Consider the following 27,277-nt stretch of genomic DNA (forward strand, 5'->3'; position numbering starts at 1 on the left):
ATAATGTAAAGAGACTCTTACTTTATTTCTTTGTTTGAAGCATCTTGGCAGTTTAATAATTTTATTTGAAACATACTGCAATAGGGTTGCCTGATACCACATGACTTTATTGGGCAAATTGTGCCGTAGGAGTCTACTGCTGAACACATTTCCACTGACTAACCGTGGAGCGTATTGCCTATGGTGCTTACAGCCATCATAAACAAGCTACTTCCTCAGTTGCCTTTGACAGTCAGTGATTAGATGGAATTAAATAGTGTTTCTATGATCATTTTTTGGTCTTGAAGGTCCCCAGGATTTTGGGCATGAATTTTCCCATCTTCTTGTCTTTAGCATCTGTGTCATATTCTTCTTCACTCTGACTTGTATGTTCATCCTTTTTGCAGAAGACCTCAAATCTACTGTAGACTCGCTTCTCCTTCCGCATATTCTCCATTTTTTTCAGAAGGGTGTCTCTATCCTCCGATGGTTGCCGCTGAAGATTTCGTTTCTGGCTTCCAAAACTCTCTGACCTGTGGATGTTACAGCTTTTCTCCTTCTCACCTTTCCTTTCCAAGCTTGTAGTTGACTTAGAAAGGTCAGGATTACTTGTGGATGGTAGTTGCTTGGCCAGTTCAGCTCTGTTCTTCTGGCTGTTTGCAGAGATTTGTTCCAAAATCACCTTGGTATCATCACGGAGGTTGCTGCTGTACAGGATGTTAGTGGTGGATGAAGGAAATCTCCCCTGTGTTGGCTGGCTGCTTTTGGGAGGAAGGGGTGTTGCAAATTTATGGGTTTTTTCTTCCTCCATCATTTCCTGACAGTCCCCTATGGAAGATCGTTTGAGAACCACAGCTGACTTGTCTGATTTTCCACTCTCAGAAGTGGATTCCTCCTCCAACTTCTTTTCACCTTTTGGGGTCAAAAGCTGCTTCAGCCGTAGTGACCCTTTTCTTAAAAATTCCATTGGATTTTGTTCTTGTTTTGAACAGTCTTCCTCAGATTTATTGAGAGAGCTGTCAGATCCTTGACTTCTAGACAAGTTTTCAAGAACTGATGTGGTACTTGTCCTAATCTGTGGTTTCTTCAGTTCTGTATTGACTAATTTTTGAGTGTCTTCTTTGAACGTCACTCTCTCCTTCTTCTCTGGAAGAGTCAATTTCTGTGTGTCTCCTACAAATATAAGACTCTCCTTCTCTGGAAGAGCAGGTTTATTCTCTATGGGGTAAAACCGAGAGGATAATTTGTCCACCTTAGTGCTAATATGTGCTAGGGGATCTTTACTAAATGCGTCAACAAGCTGGGGGTTTGATGAGGCCATTCCAAATGGTCTGTCAGGCTCTCCATGCATTTTGTAAGTACTGCAGGAGTCTTTGGAGTCGAGTATCCTACTCTCCAGAATCTTATATTGCACGGATTTGGTACATTTCTTCTCTGTGTTCTGTGATTCTTCCTGTAGAAAACTGGAGACAGCTTTGGTATGAGTGACTGTGGCTCGTTCTGTATCTTTGCCCACAGCTTTGTACTTCTCTAAAAGTTCTGCCACTTTAGATGAGGTGGCTGTCTTTATAGTTTCATTGTCTTTTGTCAACTCACTGGACATTTGTTCTTTTTGGATCATCTGAACCTTTTCTATTGTGGTGTTAGGCTGATCTAACTTGGCAGCACTGAAAATCAGAGAGGACCTGAGTCTTGAGCTCCTCTGGATCAAAGGATTTATTCTGGACCTGAAGGCATCTTGTTTCATTATAGGGGTTTCTTCACCTACTCTATCAGGATCTGAAAATTCTTTGGCACTTTCAATTCCCAGTGACTTGCTATTAAAAGACATGGGGGATTTGAATGCCGGGATGAGGTCAGTGGGGTGCTTTGTGAGGGTATCCCCAAGAACATCATTATATGCCTCTGATTCCATCGGCATTGGAAGACCTTCTTCTGGTTCAGACTGGTATGCACTAAGGTATGAGGAAATCCTCCAGTTACGTAAACCTGTTCTATTTTCCTGTGTGTTCTTGTCTTCATCTTGGTCCTCATCTTTGTCTTGTAAGAACAGGCGTTGTTCCAGGCTTTGTTTCTGTGTAGGAGAAGTCTGGCAAATAAATTTCTGTCCGATATTCTGCCTTCTTAACATCATTCCCATTGGGCCATTGCCTGCAGGATTCAGCTGATCAGAGCCATGTCTCACTTCTCTGGAAGAATTCGAAGGTACGTAATCCAGCCTTAAGGGGAAAGCCTCCTGTGGAAAATTGGGTTCAAGTTCAGGGTATCTGGGTCCCTCTCCATAGTCTTCCAGTTCATTGAACCCTGGCCTACCTCCTCGGATTCTCTCAAAGAATCCCTGAGGTCTGCCAGAAAGATGGGGATGTTCAAACTGGTACTGGTAGAACTGATCCTTCTGAAAATGGCTAGACTGGATTTTAAATTCATCCATATTGTTCATGAACATCTGCCTGGCATACTGTTTAGAAGAAGCAAAATTTTCAAATGTTCCTTCTGCGAAACTGTGTCTCTTAAAAGCATCCAACTCCAATTGCTTGGAACGGAGAAAACCCCTGACAGGATCCATCTGAGAATTCTCCATTTCTACCTTTTTGTACATTCGCATGGCCGACCCCTCCACGGTGTGGCGCAACATGTCATCCCGCCTGAAATTTGACAGGAAGTACCTGTCTGGATCAACTCTGTCCATAAAGGAGGGAAAAAGATTGTCATCCCTCTGGAACATCAGGGGTGCTTTTTTTGGAAAGAAAGGCATGTTATTGCCGAAGGGAGTCATGGCAAATGTGTTCTCTGCCTTTGCCAAGACATTGGCTGGAGGAACAAGAGGTTCTGATTGCGCAAACAAAATTCGGAATTCTTCGTCGAAGCTGGCCACCAGCTCCCCCTGGAAGATGTGTGCAATACTTCTGTGAATCTTCTCAAAAGACCACATAAAACTACAAAGAGAAATAGAAGTAGTGATAGCGTATTAGCATCGAGTAACTTGACTGTACCAGTTTACGTTAAACCATTTGCTTGCCTGAAGAAAATTCCCCTGATATTATTTACTGCTCGGGCAACGATTCATGGCACACTCTTGTTCCCAAGCCTGACAGTTATGAATTGATTTGGCATCACATCTTTGCAGAGGATTTTACAAGGCAATAACCGAATTCTGTTCTAAAAAGCCAGTCAGTAGTAACAGCAGCAAGAGAGCAAGATGGTAATCCTCATATGAAGTAGATGTTCCTGCAATTACTTTGGGTTGTAATTGTTGTATTCATCTTTAAAAAGAGCAAAAGGATCAACTAGGGAACTACAGCGAGTCAGCCTTACCTCAGTCTGAGGGAAAACTGTCCAGCAAATCTTCCTGGAAGCCATTTCCAGGCACGGGAATAACAGAAAGATAACTGGGATCAGACAGCAGGGATTTCCCAAAGACAAACCATGACCCGATCTGATTGCCTTCTATGGAGAGAAGGCTGGCGGCGTGGACAAGGGGACAGCAGAGATGAGGTTTTTCTTTACTTTAGCAAGGGTTTCCACATGGCCTTTACATAAGGATCTTTGTAGCCACGCTGGAGCACTGTGGACTCACTGAGCGTGCCAACACAGCAGATGGGAGATTGGTTAACGGGCCTGACTGGTGGGCAGTTACAAGTTGTGATCCTCAGGGCTCACGGCCTGGGGGAACTGTCTTTAACACTGTCATTAATGACCGGGAGAACAGGACAACGTGCACCCTCAAGAAGCTTGCAGATGGCACCAGAACTGGGGGGGTTGGTGCAGTTGATGTGCCAGTCAGGGGGACCTCAGCAGGCCGGGGAAACAAATGTGCTGACAGGAACCTCATGAAACCCAGCAAAGGCAGATGCAGAATGCTGCACCTGGGAGGGAACAAGCCCACCTACCAGTCCAGGCTGAGGAGGACTATCTAGAAAGCAGATTGGCTGGAAGTGACATGGGGGTTCTGGCAGGCAACAAGATGAAAAAAGGCAGCAGCACCTTTGCAGGGCCGGAGGCTCAACGTTTATCGGTGCCTGCAGGGAGGCGCAGGGGTGGGTGGAGGCAGGCTCCTTCAGTGCTGTACAGTGACGGGGCCAGAGGCAGTGGGCACAGATTGAAACAGGAGGTTCCGTTTGAACACCAGAAAACACTTTTTTACTGTGCAGATGACTGAGCACTGAAATAGGTTGACTGTGTGGAGTCTCCCTCTGTAGAGATACTCAGAGACCATCTTAGACACAGTCTCTAGGTGGCCCTGCTGGAGCAGAGGGGGTTGGACCAGACGACTGCCAGAGGTCCCTCCCAACCTCACCCGTCTGCACGAAGAGGGAGGACGTTCAGCATCATGGCATCTCCCAAGTCAAGCTCTGCTTTCCTGGAAGTGGCTAGATACCTGCCTGCCCATGGGACGTGGTGAACAAGATTCCTTATTCTGCTTTGCTTGCATGTGCAGGTTTCCTTTAGCTATTTAACTGTCTTTATCTCAACCCACAGCTTGATCCTCTCCCACATCCTTCTGGGAGTAGTGAGTGAACGGCGTGGGGCTTGGCTGCCTACCAGGGTTAGCCCACATCCCCTTATAATTACTGTATCTTTTTTACAGGTCATTTACACTCTTGACATGGAGGAAGCTTGGTTTCAGGTGTCTGGGCTTGTTTAAGGGGTGTATGTACCTCAGTTGCAAAATGGTGTATTTTTTCCCCAAAATTGCTGCTCAGTACCCTTCCGTAAGAACAGTTTTGACACTGATGTTCATCTGGAAGTGCCAAAGCACTGCTTTACCAGTTAACCAGCCTCTTTCTGGAACTGAGACATGTACCATTGCAGGGCTCCTCACCTGTAGTTCCCGCTCAGCACCACCATGCAGTCCACCAAGAGGAACTTCTCTTTCACGTGGCCCTTGAAGGACATCCCTGTGCGGCAGTAGTAGGTTGGGCCAGAAACCGTCCTCACCCTTAGGAACTGCAAACCAGACAAGGCACTGATTCACCCAGAAGCTGTTACTTCCCTCTGCCTGCCCTTCCTTCTTCCCCTTGCTCTTTTAACTTCCATCTTGCCACCACTTTTACACTTCAGCTCTAGTGATTCTGTCTGCATACACAATGGTTAGATATTACTATATCAGATACACTGATTGTTAGTGTGTCTACAGCCTGCAGCCCTGTATTGTTGTGCCAGCTCTCCTAGCTTTCTTCACACTCATCTTCCACTAGAGTCTGGCCCATTTTCCCCTTTCTCAGGTTTCTACTGCCATAACAGCCCTCTGTGTCCCAGGACATATCCCCCTCCAGATGGGAATTAGGGCAGGTCTTTGGTTTGCTCACCTCCACATAGTTAAGATTGACTCTGCATTTAGCAGCTGTATCGAGGAAGAGTTGCGAGTTCATTTCATCCAGCAAGATGTACACAGGCACCCTACGAGCAGCAGCATCCAGCACCTCAAACAGCAGGTCCACGTCAGTGAAAATGTCCATCACTATGGCTACCACCTAGGAAAAGAACACCAGGCAGAGGTCAGTGATCTGTGCCTGCTTAGGCCCTGACTGATCACGTTCCCCAGCACCCCACATTCCAACGCTGCGCTGCTGCACCGTCTCCATTTCAACTTCCTTTATAAACAGGAGCCTTCCCATTTGAAGGCTCCTTTAAACACGGTGGGCTCCAGAGCTGGAAGCACAGTTGCTGTCATCTAAGGTGTGTATTCTATATATGAGGGTGAGGGAAAAACCTCGCTGCCACTGAGCGTTCCCTTACTCATTAATCCAAGGCCAGCGGGTATTTCTTTGGTCATGTAACCACACTGATTGTAATGAGGTGCTTGGGCGCTGTCTGATCACCCCTCCAACACACCCATGCCATTTTCAGATAACTTCCTGGCCAGCATTCGGTCAGCCACTATATAGCTGCATCTTTATGCTGATAATGTGCAAAGCAGCTTCAAAGCTCTGTGTCCCTGTCCTTCACGACTCTTATTGGTGAGTATAAATACCTGATGGAAGGGTGCAAGGAAGATGGAGCCAAACTCTTCTCAGTGGTACCCAGTGAAAGGACAAGACACAAGTTGAAATACAGGACATTCCAGTTAAACATGAGAAAAACCTCTTTTCCTGTAGGGGTCACTGAACACTGGAACAGGTTGCCCTGAAAGGTTGTAGAGTCTCCATCCTTGGAGCTACTCAGGCCATGTCCTAGGTAACCCTCTCTCACTGACCCTGCTTTGAGCAGGAGGGCTGGGCTAGACCATCCCCAGAGGTCCCTTTCAGCCTCAACTGTTCTGTGGTTCTCTGAACTCTTGGTATATTTTAGCATGCCCTTACACACTTTTCATGAGACCAGAGGCTAGCTTTGATGCAGTAAATGGTAGCTTTACAATCATCCTGCCCCTCTGTCAGGTCCTCGGAGCAAAGTCCAGGGAGTCAGCAGAGGACCCGGTGCGTTCTGATTCCTCCTCTGCACACACACGGGTGTAGCTCTGCTCCAGCTGGGCTCTGCACTGTCTCACCTGCTGAGCTGCACGAATCATTCTGCGAGCCTCCTCCTTAATGCTGGGATTGTCCGGAGGGGGCGGTTGCACCAGGGTCGTCACCTCTGTTCCCCTGAACCCGAAGACCATTGGCCAGCCCAGGTCAAGCTCAGGAACAGCGAGGTCGGAGTTCATGGGCCAGTAAGTCCCAGAAGATCCATCCATGTCATTGTCACCTGCGGTGTCTGTGCTGCCTTCCTGATTGGCATACTGGGGCTTCTGGAGATTCTGTATGATGTGATCCACCTCCGAGTTGCAAAGAAAATCGGGGGCTGCTTCCTCTGCCAGGAAGCGTTGGTAACTTTCTTTGCCCTCTTCAGTAAGCACATCCAGAGCTAAGCGGTAATACTCCTTGTAATGGGGGGGGAGATAGTTCGGGTCAAGGGGATTGTCCCCCTGTGAGGAGCTTTGAGATCGACGAGCCATGAGGGGAGGGAGAGCTGTAAGAAAAGAAAAAAACAACCATGAGAGCAGTTTCACTCCAAGGACACATTCATCCTCATTAATGGTGAGAGTTGGGGGTTCATGATTGCAAAATCAAAAGGGAAAAGATTCAAAGCACATGGGGTAATGTTGGAGAAAGTTAATTCCAAACGGATGGGAGCCTTAAATTAGGCACAGGCAGTAATGACTTCAGCATTGCTTTAACACTGTTACATGTTCCGGGCAAAATAAGGAACAATCAAATCAGGCAGCACTGTGATGAACAAGGATGATGCATCTAACAGAATTATAACAGAATGCCCAACTTTCTTTTTCAGGCTGCTGATTGCTAAGCTTAAATTTGTCTTTTGTTTTCAAGCTACCTTTTTTTCTCCCCCCCCCCCCCCCCAAAGAACAATGCTGCTGGTTATTATCTGGGCTCGATTAAAACTCATTTCCTAATGCTACAAAAATAATTTACTGTAAGTAGTATGACACTAAACCATAGGGCATATGCATGTATACAAATAGACCCTCTGAATCCTTATAAACTGAGTGTTGTAATCACCTCAGCATATGAACAGAGCAGGGTGTGAGTGGAATGCAGGCAACTGTAAGGGCATCCTGCTGTTGTAACATGGTCAGAAGTCAGACAAATCTTCATGAGATCCATGAAGGAATAAGAAGCAAGGGTTATGATTGCTTCTTCAGTCTCTTGATGTTGGGAGAAATCAGAGCTGAAAGGGCTCATATTCAATATTTGACAATTGTCTGTAGGGAACCTATTATTTGAGACTAAAGACAAATTTGATTTTAACCAATTTTTGGAAGAAAAGCTTGTCATGCCACAAATACAACTCAATAAATAGTATCCTACTGCTCTGCAAAGGGCTACAAAGCACTTCGGCTTCTGACCTGCAATTAATGTCAATGCTCAGACAGACCCTCCCGGGGCTCCGGCACTGACACGCCAGCAGAGTCTTCCTCGTTTTCAGGGAAGAGCGTGGCTGCCCTTGAGCACTCATGCAAAGTTACATTAGTGACAGTGTGAGCATAAAGGGTGAAAGTGGCTGCTATTGCCATTGCCATACAACATGTCTGCTCAGAGAATGGAAGGGATTGCCATGGGTATGGGAGGAAGGAAAAGACTTCAGGCCCATGCTATTGCTCTCATCAACAGCTGTAAGGGTAAAGCTAGAACAGTTTCAAGATAAAGCCTGAGGAGAATTTCTTATCTGACTACCTGCATAGCACAGATCACTGCAGTGTTGCTCCTGCCTCAAACTCCCACAAGTTACTCCTGCTTCAGATGGTAACTCCTAGCAGAACTGCATGATACAACAGGAAAAAATATGGTCTTTAATATAAAGATAGCAACAGAATCTAACAGGTCCCTGTGTGATGGATTCCAATAGGTAACTGTCTTTATAGTCTACACATGTAGCCTGATTTGTAGTCTGACTTGTCTAGATTTATCTTCCCATTCTAATTCTCATTATATCTTTTTTCTCTTAAAATAAAAAGCAGCCCACTATACACCTCCATTTTGGTGTGCTCAAGTCACCTGCTCTTAACTATTTTAGTAGTGTCTTTAGCCTTTCATTTTAAGGAAATGCTCCCAGAATTCCATTCATTCTGGGGTATGAGACCAACATATTCAACATATTTATATATACCCCATAAAAGGGATGAATGGTCATGCAGCCAGCAAACTGCTCCCAGTGCTTGCTCAGAGCAGTAATGCTGAGCGCCAGCTACAAAAACAAAAGAAAAAGCAGAAGAACCTTATGAAACTTACTGGACAACCAAAATGTCAGAGGGAATATAATGTTGATAAACATGAAGTGGTGAAACAACCTTAATTTTATATTTTATTGATTGATGTAATTATTTCAATGCTGTTATAAATCAAGAAGATGGACCTTTAAAGGAAAAGTGTCAGCTAATGCTAAGGATGATTGGGTAAGGAATAGAGAAAACACCACCACCGCACAGGTTCCCAGGGAACTCACAGCCTGAATGTGTTGTGAATATGGCAGTCTCACCCCTCACATCTTGGAAAAGGCCGTTATAAATCTGAACGATGACTCTAGCCTAGAGAAAACATCTACAAAGTATGACCAGGGACAGGTGTCCGTTCTCTCCTCCAGTGTGAGAACTCAAAGGGCATAAAATCGAAGAGCAGGTAGTGGGTTCAGACTGATGAGCAGGAAACACCTCTCCTCAGTCGTGCTCTCTGTGCAGAACTCCCTCCCACGGGGTGTTTAGGAGGGTCAGAGGAAGCGCGTACAAACAGGACGGACAGACAATGCTGGGTCAGAACTTTTCTTTCCACCGTCCCACAGCTGGTGGTGGAAAGGTACTGGGGAGCGCAGGGGGCGGCTCGGTGGGGTCGCGGTTACAGTACGAGTCAGCTTCAGCAACTTGAGGATTTGTGGTAGTCAATATATTCATGAATAAGGAGGAAAAATAGTACCAGTGAAGAAATGGTGCGAAAGCAAAATTATCCTCGTGGTTTTCTGCAAGCCTCTGGGCACTGGGAGACACGGAGCTGAGGGACACGCGGCAGGGGACGGCCGGTCCCGGGGGGCCCTGGCCTGCCAGGAGCCTGGGGAAGGTGCCGGTGCTCCTGCGTCACGACGGGGACAGGACCGGGACAGGACCGGGACACCGGCCCGCGCTGCCGGAGCGAGAACAGCCGGTCCCTCGGGCGGCCGCTCCCTCCGCCCGTCCCGTCCCGGGGAGTCACCGGGCCGCGGCGGGGCCGGGGGGCGGCAGCCTCGGGCCATCGGCCCTCCCGCCGTTCCGCCCGGCCCGGCCCCCGCCCGCGGCCCTGCTGCGGCGCTCGGCGGGGCCCGGGGCGACCGGCACCGGCTGCAGGGGGCGGGGCGGGCGGGGCCGCCGGTCCCAGGCCTCACCCCGCCTGCGAGGACAGCCCGCGGGCCGCGGCCAACACCCGCACCGGGGCCAGCAACACCGCGGCGGGGCGAACAACACCCGCACCGGGGCCAGCAACACCGCACCGGGGCGAACAACACCCGCACCGGGGCCAGCAACACCGCACCGGGGCGAACAGCACCCGCACCGGGGCCAGTAACACCGCACCGGGGCGAACAGCACCCGCACCGGGGCAGCAACACCGCGGCGGGGCGGGAGCTGCGGCTGACGAACAGGGCTGGGGAATCTGCCGCGTCACCCTCCCTGGCTCGCGAGGAGCGTGGAGCGAGGTGCGTGTGTCACAGCTCCTGCTCAGAAGTTAATGCTGAGGAAGCACCATCAAATCCTGCTCGGAAGGAGCCCTCAGCTTTGCCCAGGCAAGGCTCTCGTCATTAACTCTCCTCACTTCCTTCGGGTGGTTTTAATGTCTTTCAAAACAGACGCACAAATCTGAGAACTGTGAAATAAAAACCTGAAATTATGTTTCTGCCGCCATAAGCCGAAGTAACTCATGACCTGCAAGGATATAAGGACACGTCCCTAACAAGTGGGCACAATTCGAGTAGCTACAACAACTGTGTCTGCTGTTCCCCAGGGAAGGCAGGAAAACTGTAAAAGTGTCCTTTTCCCCCCAAGAAGCCCCTAGACTACCCTGAGGCTAAGCATGAGGAAATTCTAGAGTTTGCTCACTGTCATGTACTTTGATTCCCCGCAATAGATTCTCATTTTTGTTTTAGAAAGGCAGTTCAGGAAGAATCTGAAGAGTCCAGACTTCAGCCTGGACTGGTGACGGCGTGTTTGCAGCAGCAGCTGGAACGCAGAGCGAGCGGCCAGCTGCGCCTGCACAGATCAACTTCACGTGTCTTCACCGCAGGTCAGTGCCCCCGGGCAGGGCCCGAGTAACAGCATTAGGGCTGCACAGAAAGTCTCTGTGTGTGCGAGGAGGCGAATGCACGCAGGACACTGCTCACAGTTCCATGGACACTACAGGTGAGCAAAAGAGACGATTTCAACCAGCCCCAGGCTGCACTCGCCGTGCAGGCGCTGGCCTGTCTCTCTTCATAAAATCCTTGATAGAAGAAGACCAGTTCTGGTTTGAAACAGCTTACATGATAATTAAGCAGGAATTTTAATTTTTAAAATATTGTAAATACTCTGCAACTCTTAAGAGAACACTAACTTACTTTAGAGGATTCCAGAGAGCAAAAGCTCTTGATAGTTCTTGGGAATTATCTGGAATGCTCTGAAGAAGATACAGCCCTGACTGCACTTGTGACGCATCTGTCAATTTGTCAGAAGTGGAACAAGTGTCTGTTTGTGCAAGATGGGAAACTGATGCTCTCCTGATACAGATTTAGAGTCTGGGGAATAAAAACAGTTTCAAGAGTGACTTGTTGCGTCTACATCTGTAAAGAAATATTACCATAGCCTCTGGATCCAAGTGAGAGTTGAAGAGATTGAAGTTTCTGCATGTAAGCAGAAAACGCTTGAGCAAATCAAGATCTCTGTTACTTCGATATCTGTTACTGCAGACACACAGGCAGCTGATTTTCTAGTCCAAAAGGACACTATATAGGCAGGGGTTTGTTGGAACCAGAGAGGTGTGCTACAATATTCAGTTTTATTCAGTATGGCAGTTTTCCTTAAAGCCACTCATCTAGAGGAGCTTTCTAGTTAGTAGCTATTAGCATTTATACAGCTCGAAAAAAATTTAAATAAGGTGATGTGATGTGTTTTGGGTGTTTTCTTTGTGCTGCAGAATTTAATGCCTTCATCAGTGACATGGACAGTGGGATGGAGCCCCCTCAGCACGTTCCCCCCGACACCGAGCTGTGTGCGGGGACGCGCTGAGGGAAGGATCCAGCCAGAGGGACCTGGGCAGGCTGGGGAGGGGGGACGGGCCGACCTCAGGGAGTTCAGCGAGGCCAAGGGCAAGGTCCTGCCCACGGGCCGGGGCAATCCCCAGCACAAACCCAGGCTGGGCCAGGAGGGGATGGAGAGCAGCCCCCAGGAGAAGGACTTGGGGGGCTGGGGGGTGGAAAACGGCCTGTGAGCCACCAACGGGCACTGGCAGCCCAGAAAGGCCCCGTGTGCTGGGCTGCACCCAGAGCAGGGGGGGCACAGGGCGAGGGGGGGATTCTCCCCCTCTGCTCCGCTCTGGGAGACCCCCCTGCAGGGCTGGGTCCAGCTCTGGGGCACCAACAGCAGAAGGACACGGACCTGCTCCAGCGGGGCCAGAGGAGGCCACAAAAATGTTGTGAGGGCTGGAACACCTCTGCTATGAATAAAAGCTGAGAGAGTTAGGGTTGTTCTGTCCAGAGAAGAGAAGCCTCAGGGAGGCATTTCAATACTTAAGTAATATAATTTGATACCCTTCTACCATAAGGTCACCCACCTGGTGGCTGAAGGGAAGGCAGTGGATGTAGTTTTCCTGGACTTTAGCAAGGTTTTTGATACTGTCCCTCACAGCATCCTTCTGGACAAGTTGTCCAACTATGAGATAAGCAGGTACCTGGTGCACTGGGTGAAGAACTGGCTGGATGGCAGCACTGAAAGGGTCATAGTGAATGGGGCCACATCTGGCTGGGAACCACTCACCAGTGGTGTGACTCGGGCTCCATTCCAGGGCCAGTTCTGCTCAACACTGATCAAGGCTCTGGATGCGGGAGCTGAATGCACTGTTACAAGTCTGCTGATGATACTCAACGGGGAGGTGCTGCTGCCTCTCTCGAGGGACATGAGGCCTTGCAGAGGGATCTAGATAGACTGGAGCGTTGGGCAATCATTAACGGCATGACATTTAACAAGAAAAGTTCCCGGTTCTCCACCTGGGAGAGAGTAACTCTGGACACGAGTACGAACTGGGAGAGGGGTGGCTGCAGAAAGGGCTCTGGGGGCGCTGGGGGGCAGCAGCTCGGCAGGAGCCAGCCCTGTGCCCGGCACCAGGAGGGCAAACAGCATCCCGGGGGCATCCACCCCAGCACGGCCAGTGGCCAGGAGAGGGGATTGCCCCGCTGTGTCCAGCGCTGGCGCGGCTGCACCTCGAGTCCTGCCTGCAGGTCTGGGGCCCTCCACTGGAGAAGGGTGTGATGGTCCCTGAACGTGTCCAGAGGATGGCAACAGAAGTGGTGAAGGGCTGGGAGGCAGGTCCTGCCGGGGGCGGCCGAGGGCTCCGGGTCTGTCCAGCCGGGGCACAAGGAGCCTGAGGGGTGACCTCAGGGCTCTGCAGCTCCCAGGGAGGGGACGGGGACAGGGGGGTGCTGAGCTCTGCGCCCTGGGCTCCAGGGGCAGGGCACGGGAACGGCTCAGAGCTGCGCTGGGGAGGTTCAGACTGGGCAGGAGGGAGCATTTCTTTACCCAGAGGGTGGTGAAACCCTGGAACAAGCTCCTGGGGAGGGGCTCGGTGCCCCCGGCCTGTCAGGGTTGAAGAGGCGTTGGGGCAACGCCCTTAACAGCAGCTCTGACTCCTGGTCAGCCCTGGAGAGCTCAGGCAGTGGGACCAGATGACCCTTGTAGGTCCCTTCCAAATGAAATATTCTATTCTATTCTATTCTATTCTATTCTATTCTATTCTATTCTATTCTATTCCATATTTCTATTCTATTCTACTTAAAGGGGGCTTACAAGAAAGATGGAGAGAGACTTTTTACCAAGGCTGGTAGTGACAGGACAAAGGACAACAGTTTTAAACTGAAAGAAGGTAGGTTTTGATTGGACATAAGGAAGAAATTCTTTACAATAAAGGTAGCGAGACACTGGAACAAGTTACCCAGAGAAGCTGTGGCTGCCCCATCACTGGAAGCGCTCAAGGCCAGGTGAAGAATATATCGGGAACTCTTGACATTGGCATCGTCCCAATAATCTCCCTCTAGCTTTTAATGTGCTGCTATCTACAATTAAAATACTCCCTGATTTGCATGACAAAAGATGCACAAAATGATTGATGCTCCTTCAGTAGTCTTTCAAACTACTTTCCTGTCAATTTAAGCAGTAGAGGAGAAGTTAACTGAAACCTCAAAGTTTATTATCTTTCATCACTATGGTAAGCGAGAGCTGATCTCAGGTCAATGAATAAATAAAACTTAACAAAAGTGTTCTAGGTAGCTCCTGGGTTAGAAACTCTGCTAGGAATGTTAATTCACTATGAGGAGGCAGTCACCTGAGCTTTTGGAGTCCATGTACTTGCAGCCTTTGCTACTACTCCTGCTACCATCCATCTTGCAGAATTCATTTAGATTCTGCATTTAGTTAATGTTTGGGGGATTTTTTTGCTAAGTTACAACTCCTGGGAATACCTCTCTGCAACTGGCAGATCTCTGAGATGCTGGTTCAAATGTGATGTTGTTAAGCTGCCAACTGCAAGGCTGTGTCTCTAGTTCTAGGTCAAATAATCCACTATTTGGTAAGTAACCCCCTTACAAATTAGCTGAAAATTGTAACATAAAATTTATGGCTAATATTTGTTTGCCATAGTGAAGTTGTTTAAATAGATATTTTTTTTTAAACTACTGTCTCTTTACGTCTATGTTAACTAGTTTTGATCCATTCAAAATGTGTCAGTCTGGATTTTGTGGAGTACCAATTCACATGCCTTACAGAAGATGAGATATATTACTAAGGATGCAGTGTTGCCTTGTCATTGTTTGACTCGAGAACTGTGTATTTTGTTTATTGTGCAGGGCATTCAGGATATACAACGCCAGGAAGGGCAGCTTTCTCATTCAGTACCTTCTCATTCTCTCTTAAACCTTTGGCAGTTGTCATGTAGGAGGCGTGGAAGAGCAAAATGAAGCAGCAAAATCTGGCCAAGAGCTGTGTGAAATGCATAGCCCGTGTGGGCCCTTTAACTGGTTGTCAAAGGCTCTCATTAGAGTTAGAGAGCAATGCCTTGGTTCCTTTAACAGGAATTCACTGAACACCCTGTCAGATTTCCTCATTCCAGAGTGACAGATTAGGGAACACATTATTTATTACTGTTCTTTCATGATAGCTGTTTTCCTAGATTATGGTGGTATCTAAAGCAGAAGGGGAACTCCAAGAAGGGGTTGCCTCCTTGCTTGAACTTTACCTGCAAATCTATCCTCTGGAGCTTCATGCATCTCAGAAAAAGACAGACATCATATTTCTGGAAATCTGAACCACTATAAAACTGTCAAAGAAACTAAGTCACAGACTGAAAATATAGCAAAATGTATATGGAAGCCTGTAACTACTAATAGAGAATTTTAATTTATATGCTTATTTTATTTAATTGGGAAATATTTTACTTTAATTGCTAGTCACAGTTTACAGATTTTTATGACACAAGCTATGGGGAATCTAGTGAAAAATTAAGACACTAAAAAGAATGATGTGTGGCACCTCCACATTGTCCTTGAGAGTCTTTACAAAGGGTAGTAAAATAATCTGTAGTCCAGTTATAGTTCAGGAACTGAATTGTGTATGGTTACGGAAGAAGCAGAGATCGCATAAATCCAGCATCTGCAGCTGTAAACAGCTGTGTGACATATGATCAGTCCAAAAGGAACCACTGAACACCCCTCCTTCCATTTACATGACGAGAACTGAAAAAAGCTTAGTTCAAAATCCCCAGAGCTGTAAAACCTACAGTGCACTACCAGAAGGGACAGGAAAGCTCAAGCACACCACCACTGTCCTTCACACCTTCAGCTGCTGCGACTGTATCAGGAAAAGCATCCCAGGAAGAGTCCTGCCCCTGCGTTGTACAAGAAAGCAAAGGACTCCTATTATATCCTGCCAATATGACCTGGGAAAAAATTCCAGCAATTTTTTTAAACTTGATTTTATGAGCAAAACAGACCACTATGGGACCTGAGAAGTTCTTTAAGACCACTAAGCATACTGGCATCTGCCACTACTTATCCTGCTGTCCAGCCCCTGCTGTTTTGGAGGAAGATGAAAGAAAAAATCCAGAAGTTAAATTAGGTAGGAAGGAGGAAAATTCTAACTTCTTCCCACCCTCTAGCTCTTAAGCCTTGGGTGAATTAAATATAAACAAATTGCAAACAAACTATAACCAGGGGAGAAAGTCAGGTGTCTACACACAGGTGTTTAACGTCACTTGGGATGCCCTAAGGTATCTTTCCTGGCCTCCAGCTGCTGGTCAAGAGGCTGTAAGTCTCTTGTAGGGCTTGTGCCACATCTGCTGTGTTTTAGATACCCTAAGGCACCTAAAATAACACAAAACACCAAAGTTTAGGAACCAGGATTGCTCCTCAAGGGTCAGATTCATTAACTAAACGCAGGTGTATAGCACGCGAATGGCCTTGGGTTCCCCTTTACAGCTGATGGAGAATAAGTGAATAAAATCAAAGGGATATGGGATAAGATTAATCTTCTAATACAGGTGCTTACATTTGACCGAGTCTTCTCTTAATCCTTCTCCCAGAGACATTAACAAATCAGTCTTCCAAAGCTTCAGTGCTCAGTTTTTTTAACCCCAGGATTACATTTATCCTGCCACACAATCCATACTACCAAGATCCAACTTGAAATTTTCAATACTTCATACCAGAACCTGCCTAGGAGATGAGTGGTTCCAGAATTCAAGTCTTTAAATGGCTAATAAAGAAACTGGAGCAGATTTTTTACTTTTTCAGTTGTACTTTCAAACATAACTTTTACAGGAGGATAGATCAGTCTCACCCAACTTCAGGCATCTTCATTGCAGAACATCTCCCTGAACATCTGATGTCCATACTACTATTACCAAAATATTATTATCATACTCTTAATCAAAATCTAGCCAATACAGTGAAGTACTTGTCTCACACTAGACACCCACATCAAGGCCGATGAATCCTGTACAACAGTTGTGAGCCATCAAACTGTACTAATAGTTCTTCTGTACCCGGTTCCAGGTCCATTTCAAAGTGCAGCCAGCACAGCTGAACACAACATTACCAATAAAACTGCCTCCCTGCTCCTGCTTGTACATCCGTGGGTGTTGCCGTGGCATTGCACTTCAGTTTGTTGGCGACTCTGACACACATTAGTTTTTACAATGGTTGTTGGGATACAGTCTCCTTTTCCAAAGTATGAAATGGTTTCTCAGTTAGTATGTGTAATAACTAATTGTGATGGATCGGTTATCAAGGGATCCAAGGTGCTCTGTATACCTGCCTTACCTTCTGTTTTTATTGACTTTCCCAAAAATCAAGTACCTAAAAGCTTTATCGCAAGTGTTTTTACTGTACTGATCAAAATGTTAAAGAGATAAAACACTGAGCTCACACAAATCTGTTAAAAACAACCCTATCCCATGATGACTATTTTCTGAAACAAAACTCCTTAATAATTTAAAGTGCTCATTTTAATTTTGAACTGTCTGTTGTCTGTTGTATATCACAACTGCTTTTTAAAAGATTAAGAGTACATGAGTGGGGACTGTTAAATCATCTGATGTACTATTGCAGACCATTAGCTGAATAACTGAATATTGCCAGTCAGTGAGTTGCACATTGCAACTCAGCATTTCACTGCCCCATTCTACCTGCCCCAGAGGTCAGACGGGTCCAAGGAAGATGAAAAGCCCTACATACATTTATCCAGTTGTGCAACAAGGACAACTGCTTCCTGACTCCTTCAGAGAAGCCCTACAATACGAGACCTGATTATTTCATGTCTAGCCATGATTAGCATGCAGCACGCAGTCCTACTCCACACCAGCCTGACTGACGGAGAAAAGCAGAGCGGGGTAGGGTGGAAAAGTGCAGATACAAAGGGCAAAAAAGAGCTAAACAATCCTTCAGCCTGAACACCCTCGTCACTGGTACACACAGGCAGTAACACTCCTCACAGTAACTGCATTTAAATGTATATAGGAAATATATACATATTTTTAAATATCAAATAGCTGAGTCAACCATTTTCTTAGCAACCTACTTTAGCATTCATTTACTTTTATTGCAGTGAAAAAGCATCTTATTTCACAAAGTAATCTTTAACTTCTGATTTTAACTGTATTATAATGCCTCCATTCGCACAACTGAAAAATTGCCTCATACCAGATCTTTTGTCTGTTCAAGTGGAGTGTAAATCATTTCCCAGCTTTCTCCCTGATAAATTGAACAGACTTTCTGTGGTAAGGCCTAACAACACTGGCTGCTGTCCCTGGACACCGTTTGTGACTTTTCCTTTAGAATTCTCTGAAGTTTCTCTGGTAATTTAATTCATCTTCACAACACTGAATCTTTGATTCTATAATTGCGACCCTCATTCTGGATTTCTTTATATTGTTTTATATCTGATTGTATGGAAATACATTTAATCAGATTGCAGTGTTGTGATTTTTACTGTTATATCCTGTTATTTAGTAAATATAAATATATATTTAGTAAATAAAAAAACCCAAAAACTGTTTTGTCAAACTTTATGTTATCCTTGAACTTTACTAGACTATTTATTGATTGCATAAACATTTTATTCCACTCCTGAGCAGCACTGAAGAAAGACTCGATTGCTGGTAAGTCTGATAAAAATGAAGGTTATTAGTACCTTCTCTCTAAAGATTGATACTAATAAATTGCTATTTCATTAACTACCTAATGCAATACCTGTTAATTTAGCATAACGTACGATTTTAATCACATTTCAGACAGCATTTATTTAGACAATTTTGAGAAGTCAAGGCTTATTAGAGTAAGTATACTGGCACCTTCACTAACCAAAACTGTATGTTTACCTGAATCCCAGAGGGCATACAATTAGATCAGGTTTTTTCCTTTGTATAAATTACCTTGCACTGGCAGCACATGGTTTCATTTGCATTATTCTGGCCTTTCAGCTCACTTGGTTAATTTTTTTCCAAAGTTGCCTGCAATTATTTCTGGATTTAATATTTTCAGTGTTTATTACCACTTACTTTCACTAAACATTGTGAGAGATCTCATTAATGGTCTTTTGGAAGTAATGCACTTTTGTTCCCTAAAACAACTTCAGTATATTTATCCAGCTAATGACTGGCCATTGGGCCATCAAATTATTGTGAAGTAAACTGAGTTTGCACAAACATAATGATCCACAGCACCCGCCACACACGTTCCTTGTCATGAATGAAAGGCAATTACTTCTTCAGCAGAAGTGAACTGTAGTGCCTGGCATTTACCACAGGGTATTAAACAGTCAGGGTGCACGCACACAGACAGCTGCTCTGAAATCGTTACCCTGATGACACACTGAGTGTACAGTGTTTTTGTGTGCACCCACATCCTTAATCCGAAACTACATTCAAAATAACGTATTTCAGTCGATTTTATCTGTGTAAATTACTGACACGGCTCTTCCTCAGATAAATTCTGATTATTTAGATTATAATCCTCCAGAAACATTGTAATTTCTCCCAATCCCATTCCATGCAGTACAGTGTACTTTACTTCTGTGTACTGTCCTCTTTAACACTAGATGTTTGTAATGTAGAAGCCCCTCTGAATGGTATCTCTAAACAAGGAGTGCAAATTCTTAGCTTCTCCAGGCTTCATTCTTGCTATGTCTGAACCCTCTTGTTACCACATGTTCCTGGGAGGACAGAACATAAAATCAGCTGCTCCAGATGGGATCAAAGGTCCATCAAGCCTAGAGACCCATCTCCAACAGGGATTAAGAGCAGATGGTGTGGAAAACATATAGGGACAGGCCAAGCATTTATGATGCTTCACCTGCTTCTCTAAGCCAATTTTACCTACTTGAGGCTCAAGAACCTCCTGACCCAGATATGCTTTAATGACTGTAGATAGCTGCAAAGGATTTTTCTATCATAAACTCAGGGTTTCCCTACACCTGTATAAAATTTCAGCATCTGCAACAGCCAGAGGCAGAGAGTTAGAGCTCAGCAATACAGTCAAGAACAGTCTCCTTCTTTTTTGAATCTGCTGCTTGTACTTTGGTTTTTTGCTTTGGATAGTAAAATCAGCATCTATTGACCCTTGTCATGCTGCTCTGATTTTATACATCTGTCAACTCTCCTGTCACCCATCACCTTTCTAGATTGAGAACCCTAACTTACTCAACTGCTTCTTCTATGGAAACTGTTCTGTGCCTCTGATGATCCTCTAGTCTATTCTCTGCTTTTGTTTCACCCTACTGTATTCTTTTTTGAGATGGTGGGACTGGAGCTGCAAGTTGGAAGTGAAATACAGCTTTATATACAGTGTTCACATTCTGTTCCTCTCCTAATATGCCATCTGCTTTTTGACCACTAAGGAGCAATGAGCATCCTGATGATTTCTAGGATAGGATTACTACGCTTTGTTTTTTTTTCTTTTAGTCCTGCTGTTGCTGAACTGCCCCAGTGACAACCAGTTGATTTTCCTGAATCCCAAGAGGCTACAGGCAAATAGCCTTGCTGGTTTGGTGGAATACACAGTTACAGTAAAAGACTCTGATGAAAAGACAGAATCCCATTGTACTCGATGAAGTACCGGCAATTCTTAAGACAGTCTCATAATCTAGGCCCCATTAGACATGATGAACTGATGAAAGAGAAAAATGAGCCGAGAGGTACAAAGGAGCAACTGGGACATGTGCAAATTTAGCATTGTACATACAATCACGTATGGAATTAAGTGGTCTGTAGGCACTATACTGCAGATAGCTTCTATAGGGACATTTGAAAGACAAATTTTTGATGGAGTTTCTTAGCATAAGGAGAAGCATGGGAGAATGATCACAGTGCCTAAAGGACAGGCAAAGTAACTGGCATCAGACAGATACAGCCTGTTAAGGAACCACATGCTTGGTCCATCTGCTCTACCGTGAAGGGCACATGGACCAAGATGAAACCTTTGGGAATTTATTTTTACAGGGATTCCAGACTAGCTTTCATTTATCATTTGACAAGTCACCACACTGGCTCCCAGGTTCTCCATACAAGTCCTGCAGTACTTCACATTTACTGTTCTCTGATTTTGAAGTCACTCAGAACTGATATTGGATGAAGTCAGGGAAAAATGTATCGATCCTCAGTGTCTTCTTTACACACATTCTAGAAGGCTGCTATCATTATTTGGCATTTCATGCAGTTCTCTGCTATCCTAAGCGCTCATTTCATAAAACGTGTTCATAAATTTAGAAGTATCAAGAACACCAGTCATGATCAGAACCATATTAGATAATGAGTGAGCCAAACTGCAAACTAGATCCTTCCCAAGAAATCCTTCCTCTAAGTATAGTAGATGGGACAATGATGAACAGAGACAGGTACAGAGAAGAAACAAGTATTCAGTACACTAGCTCTTTAGAACTTACTTTTTAGCATGCTAATATGGGATAGTTGTTGTTTTTTTCAGGAGGAAGCTGAAGAAGAAAAAGAAGGTAGGCTTTGTAGCTGTTTATGAGTAGCTCCTCCCATGCTTAGGGGCAGTGGATAAAGGAGAGCACGAAAGAGCTTGCTGAAAACGTAACAAGTAGGAGATGAAGGCTGATATAATGGGCTGATGAGAGGCAGGATTCAATCTCTCAGCAGCAAAGGTCTCCTCCACCCGTCTGCTTGGGCTTTCACAAAGTCACTGGGTTGGTTGCCACTGTGCCAGTGCACCTCTGCATGGGGAGTACTACTATAATCACTGCCCCCCTCAGCCAAAAGAACATTAGCAGGAGAGAAAGAGGAGGAGAAAAAGGAGCATGCAGCTATCCATGTCCCATTATCAAGAGCTTTTTTTGAGGAGACTCTCCAACGGAAATTTCCCTTTGGCTTGGCCCGAGGCCTGCTTCTGTTCGTGTAATTGGCAGTGACTTTACTAGCATTGATGCTTATCACAAACATTCGATTTTTGTGACACGCAAAAGCTATCAGACGCTCTTAATACTGGAAGGCGTAAGCAGTGATGTGATCACAGTTTACAACTAACTCTGCACAGAAAAACGTTCAACCATAAGGAAGTGTTTAACATAGGCTGAGTAGGGAAGAGTAACTGACAGATGAAGCTAGGTGTAAAAATTCTCCCTTTACCTCTGGATTAACAGTAAGAGCAGAAACTGGAAAAAAGTATAGACCTGTTGCCTTGTGCATTGTTTGCTGCCTGTCCATATTATGTTCCATTTCAATGAACTTCAACTGTTTTTTTTCTAAAAGAGTAGCATGAATTTCTAGTTTCAGCTACGCTGAGTGGATGATCACCACAAAACCCTACAGATTAAAAACAAAAATTAAATAAAATGATCTTCATTTTTCTTGATTCTTTGTGCCAGGTGCAAATCGAGAGCAATGGACTGTATTTACCCAGTCTAAGAAAACAGGAAACTGGCTCAGTGTTTCTCTTCTCTCTCATCTGCTGCTGCCTGATGTCATCCCCTGCTGATGTCTCAGCACCTCAGGCTGGCTCTATCTTCCTTCCCAATGCTGACTCCAGTGCTTGTTGTTACGTGTTTTGCCTGCACAGCAAGTTCCCAGACTGCCTCTCTCAGATGATCACTTCCCTGGCTGGACCTGCTTCTCTGCTTCAAGACACTCCCAGAAGCTGGGGCCTTCCTGGGCCTGCGCCCCAGCAGAGGGAACTGCCTGGGCAGAAGGCAGGCTGTGCCGCGCGGGCTGCAAAGGCCTGGTAAGGTAGGGTACGAGAGGATCTCTGCCTGAGACCCCACGCTTACCTGCAAGTACGGCACAATGTGCTGGGCTTAAACACCTCGCCTTTGCATTGCCCAGGACACCAGCAAAGGAGAGAACACAGGCAGAAGAATTTACTTTAGCCTGCTGTACTCCACAGATGGCCGCAAAATCCCTCCGTGCTATTCACGTTTGAAGGACTGGCAAATCCTGGTCAAGAAATGAATCAAAGTGATTTTGAGAGTCAAAGAATCAGCAAATGGTACATCCAAGAGAAAAAGGTAAAGCAGCAATTTCCAAACAGTGGTCCAGCAGGCAGGAGGGTGTGGGCCACAGCTGGCCCATGCACCATGTTCAGTGAATGGCATCACCTACAGCTCTTACAGCGGGCTGTGAAAAAATTTCAGGTTTCCAAAATGTCTAGAACCCCTGAAGTTTAGAAATAATTTATTTAAAAAAAATTTACTTGGCCTGATAGAACAGAAAAGATTATATGAAAACAGGTTGCTAATATTCTGGAAGCGTCAGTTTTAGAAGAGGACGGAGATGCCTACGATAAAGCTACCTGAGCAGACATTGTAAGACATGGAAAATGTTGATTTGCTCTCAAGAAAATGTACTAGGTAAATGATTTGGGGAGGGACCTGTCTCCTAGAATATGATTCAAGATGTGAGTTTTTTTAATTCTACATCGTGTGACAGAGGGACAGCTAGCACCTTCTAATCCTGCTGCAGCAGACAGAATAACCTACAGTAACAGTGACAGATAGGCTCATTCTTTCCAGAAGCTCCTTCTACATGTGCTAGCTTTCTGTACTGAGGATGAGACTTCTACTGAGAGAGAATCTCTCAATTTAAGGCATCTCACTTGCCAGTCTCACAGTGATGTGCCTGTAGCACTTTTGGTTTTCAAGTGTACCCCAGAATTTCCTGGCTTAGCCCTAGCACATGCCATGGAAATTTTACAAGAGCTATGGCAAAGGATGCTGGACACCTTCCTATTAACGGCTCTTCTCACCAAGTGAGGCTCAGATAGGTTCCCCAGAACAGCATGGTGACATGTGGGTAACAGTCTGAATTAGACCCTTTCTCAGCCACAACTCTGTCTGATAATTCCTCACAGCAATTATTTTTCCTCTTTCAATTTTCCTTTCTGTATTTTCTGCTGAAGTTTCTCTGTGTTCTCATTCTCAGTGTTCTCTCAGTTTTAGGCTGTAGGCTCAAAGACTGGGTTACTGCTTTAATTTCTGTTTGGAAGATGAAAATACAGCCTTTGTTATTCCGACGACAATGTCGTGTATGCAACCCCCAGGGCCTTTTCTTCTGGTCACCTGACCAGCCTCTACCAATCACCCTATGGAAAAGCAGCTGAGTGAATGTGATCCCATTCTTTATTCTAGATGGTTTTATATGGATCTCAGTCATCCTTTAAAAAAACTGTGTCTGCCTGCTGTAGTGTAGGAGTTGCGCTTCATCCGAAGTCATGGTCATCAGATGAGAAATTGCTTCAATTAATTTAATCAATTCATTCACTGAACTTCCATAGATTATAACTTTATCTTCCATATTGCATACATTTGTCAGCTGACCCTACAAACTGGCGTAATAAACTCTTGTTGTGTCTAAGGTGAGCAGTAAATGTACTGAATGCTACAAGCAGAGCAGCACTGGGAGCCTGATCAGCACCTCAGAACACCTACCGGACTCACCCCTGCTTATCAATCAGTGCAAGGGATCCCACAAAACACTCTTTTCTGGAGAATCAGGAAATTAGCCAAACGTTCAGAATGTCCAGGGGATCTTCCTACAGGCCAGAGGAAGGGAAAAGTAGCCAAAAAATTACATGTCATAATTTTCCTTGTGAAGTGGTTATTGAGACAGCTGTCATGTCATGTCAGCATGGCAATCTTAACTGTCCTGTGCAATAAAGGGTATGGGGTGGCATGTAAATCCAGCCTGCAGAGAGTCACTAGGGCAAAACCTGGTGGTTACAGCTACTGAAAAATGCAAAAGAGACCTCTTACAGACAGCAGATTACCTGAAGAGACAGAATCATAGAATCACTTCAGTTGAAAAATACCATTAAGATCATCAAGTCCAACCATTAACCTGGCAGGTTAAATCTGGCAGGTCCAGAACTAAACCATGTCCCTAAGCACCGCATCTATGATAGCAACACTCATGCCAAGCTTACTCTCTTTCAATCAATCCCTTTCCTTGGATTTTTATTTACTAGGTAGCAGGTATAAGGAAGTCTAAAACAGAGGACTTCAAAAGGTCCAACAGTGTAAGGTATAATTTGGAGAGGAAGAACTGCATGCTGCCCTTGACTTTTACTTTCACCCACATCCTGATTTTAGAAATGCACTCATGAAACTTCTCTTCCTCATTAGGGTCACAAAAATCCAGCCAAATGGGGTCTGACAAGCAGTCTGAAGGTGTTCCATTTAAGCATAAAATACAAGGAAGTCCTGTCCTGCAAGGTTTGCAGGTGAATTTCAGTTGCTTGGAAAGTTGTGCTTGCCTGAAAAATGTATAGAAGAGAGGTGTCTGTCCTCAGCTGTGACACTGCTCTGGCACAATCATACCAGACACTGGTGGTGACATTGTCACTTTTTCCTCCGACATGCAATCTTCCCTACAACCACACAAAGAGCATAGCTTCCCCCCCCCCCCCCCCCCAAATACTACTATTTCCACTGCCAGGTGACATCACATACAACTCTAAAGCCCCTCAGATAAATGGGAGTTAGGCCAAAATGAAAGAAACTATCTCTGCAAACCGCAGCCCTTCTGTGGCCTTGCAATAGGGTGAAGGCATGCTGTGTTTTTTCTGTCTGCTTGCCTCTTCCTCCAGTGAAAACACACACCACTGTGGGCTGTGCAGAGGGATCCTGGGCCACCATTGTTCTGCAGTGGTGTAATTGTCACTGCTCTGTGCTGGGGACAGTTTGCTGGCTAGAGTTGTTACTCATGTATGTTTGGCCTCTATCACAGCTGAGCTTATTGCACCCTTCATGGATGAGAAGTTTTCAGCAGAAGGAGGATGCTATAGGCACTTCTGCCCCTTCATAAATGCCTCCTCCCCCTCTAACTGTTTTAGAAGATAGAGAACCTTGGTCCTCAGGCCAGACAAAAGCCATAATTGACCTCTACTGACCTTAGTCAATTTAGAGAGATGGGAAGGCAAGACCTTCCCCATCCACTCTGCTCACACACAAAACCTGAAGTCTGTCAGACAGGCTCACATCTGTGGAAAAAATTAGTGAGCGCATGCACGTGTGCCTGTGCATGCATGTGTCCACACGCAGCCCGTCTGTGCTGTTGCATGTACGTGCACGAAGGTCTGTGTGGCTGCTTGCAGGCCGTGTCGGCAGACAGCTACACACCCATGCGTGTGAGCGAGGTCAGGGCGAGTAGAGGTGCCTGGGCCTCAGGAGCTGTTTCTTGGCTCTCAGCCTGCTGCAGACCCTGGCCTCGCCGGCGCTACCAGCACTGAAGTCTCCTGACCACACATCCCTACAGCATTTCCCATCCCAGGAGGCGGCTGGCTCAGGCTCCGTTGTGGGAAGCTGAATCAGGCTGCACGATCTCTTCCGAAGACAGGGATAATTTCGGAAATAACTACTCCGTGGTGCTTTCGCAGAGGAGATGGGACACAAGTTCATTGCCACACTCGCTGAGGAGTTTTGATGGGGCTGCCTGAGGCTGGCAGGTCTCTCCCCTCGATGGCACAGCTCCTGCCGCCTGTGCCGGCGCGTTCTCCCTCCCCCAGCTCCGCCTGCACTCTCCTGTCCCCCACGGGAGCAGTCAGGGGGTGCCTGGCGGCTCCTGCTCCTGGAGCCTTTCTGCCTCGAAGCAGCCATCTCCTGCCCACGGACGGGTCCCTGCCCCGCGTCCCGAACGCCCAGCCCCGCACAGAGGAGCGGGACAGGCCCTCCCCGGCCCCTGCCCGCCGCCTCAGGCAGCCGCCCCGGTACCCCGGGAGGCGCCCGCCCCTCTCCTACCTTCCCAGGTGAGCCGGGGCAGGTGGCGGGTCGTGCTCTCCGGCTCTCCGCTCCCCTGGACGTGCCTGCAGCCTGATTCACGGGCACCTCCGAGCCAGGAGAATCAAGCTCCACCCAGGGCAGAGGGTGAGTAAGAGCGAGAGAAAGGCAAACTCCGGAGAGTTGTTCCCTCCCCAGGATTGCAGGGGAGCCAGAGATAAGGGCTGCACATTCCTGAGCCGCAGGCGGCCTCTCCCTTCCCGTCTGCCCTGAGCCTGTCGGACCAGCTCGGGCCTGGCTGCGGAGCGGGCTGGGAGCGGGCCGGGCGCGGGCAGCCCGGCCGGGCCTGGCCACCGCTCACACCGCAGTCCGCCCAGGGAAGGAGCGTGTGGGCTCACCGGGGACTTCTCATGCTCCGGGGTCCATTTCGGGGACACGCTGGGTGCTGCAGCAGCGGGTGCAGTGGCACCGATGCAGCTGGGCTGGTGGGGTGTAGGGCCCGGTGCCTTCCCCTCCCACAGCACTGCTGGCGGCCTGCGAGGGGCAGCCGTGCCCCCATCTCCCCGGGGTGCCGCACAAAGGGCACCTGAGGATGTACCTGTGCCCCCATCTCCCCGGGGTGCCACACAAAGGGCACCTGAGGATGTACCTGTGCCCCCATCTCCCCGGGGTGCCGCACAAAGGGCACCTGAGGATGTACCTGTGCCCCCATCTCCCCGGGGTGCCACACAAAGGGCACCTGAGGATGTACCTGTGCCCCCATCTCCCCGGGGTGCCGCACAAAGGGCACCTGAGGATGTACCTGTGCCCCCATCTCCCCGGGGAGCCGCACAAAGGGCACCTGAGGATGTACCTGTGCCCCCATCTCCCCGGGGAGCCGCA

The 27,277-nt window shown here is 46.8% G+C and overlaps 1 protein-coding gene across 1 annotated transcript; it reads right to left on the minus strand.

Moving 5' to 3' along the window:
• FAM83H (family with sequence similarity 83 member H) lies at positions 1-26,485 on the minus strand. The gene is made up of 5 exons (XM_074897533.1): positions 26,417-26,485; positions 6,467-6,927; positions 5,289-5,453; positions 4,802-4,926; positions 1-2,915 (listed from the first exon to the last, which is right to left on the minus strand). The coding sequence occupies exons 2-5, from the start codon at positions 6,911-6,913 to the stop codon at positions 269-271; spliced, it is 3,384 nt and encodes a 1,127-aa protein (XP_074753634.1). The 5' UTR covers positions 6,914-6,927; positions 26,417-26,485; the 3' UTR covers positions 1-268.
• Positions 26,486-27,277: the final 792 nt, after the last annotated feature.

This window comes from Athene noctua, chromosome 2, assembly GCF_965140245.1.
Source record: "Athene noctua chromosome 2, bAthNoc1.hap1.1, whole genome shotgun sequence".
Classification (NCBI taxonomy): Eukaryota; Metazoa; Chordata; class Aves; order Strigiformes; family Strigidae; genus Athene; species Athene noctua.

What these genes read in the sequence shown, in the direction of transcription:
- FAM83H (XM_074897533.1), bottom strand. Translation starts at nt 6,913, where the DNA reads ATGGCTCGTCGATCTCAAAGCTCCTCACAGGGGGACAATCCCCTTGAC. An exon ending in TCAATCTTAACTATGTGGAG is followed by an intron (nt 4,927 to 5,288) that starts GTGAGCAAACCA and finishes TCTGGTTTGCAG; the next exon opens with TTCCTAAGGGTGAGGACGGT. An exon ending in GTGCTGAGCGGGAACTACAG is followed by an intron (nt 2,916 to 4,801) that starts GTGAGGAGCCCT and finishes TTCTCTTTGTAG; the next exon opens with TTTTATGTGGTCTTTTGAGA.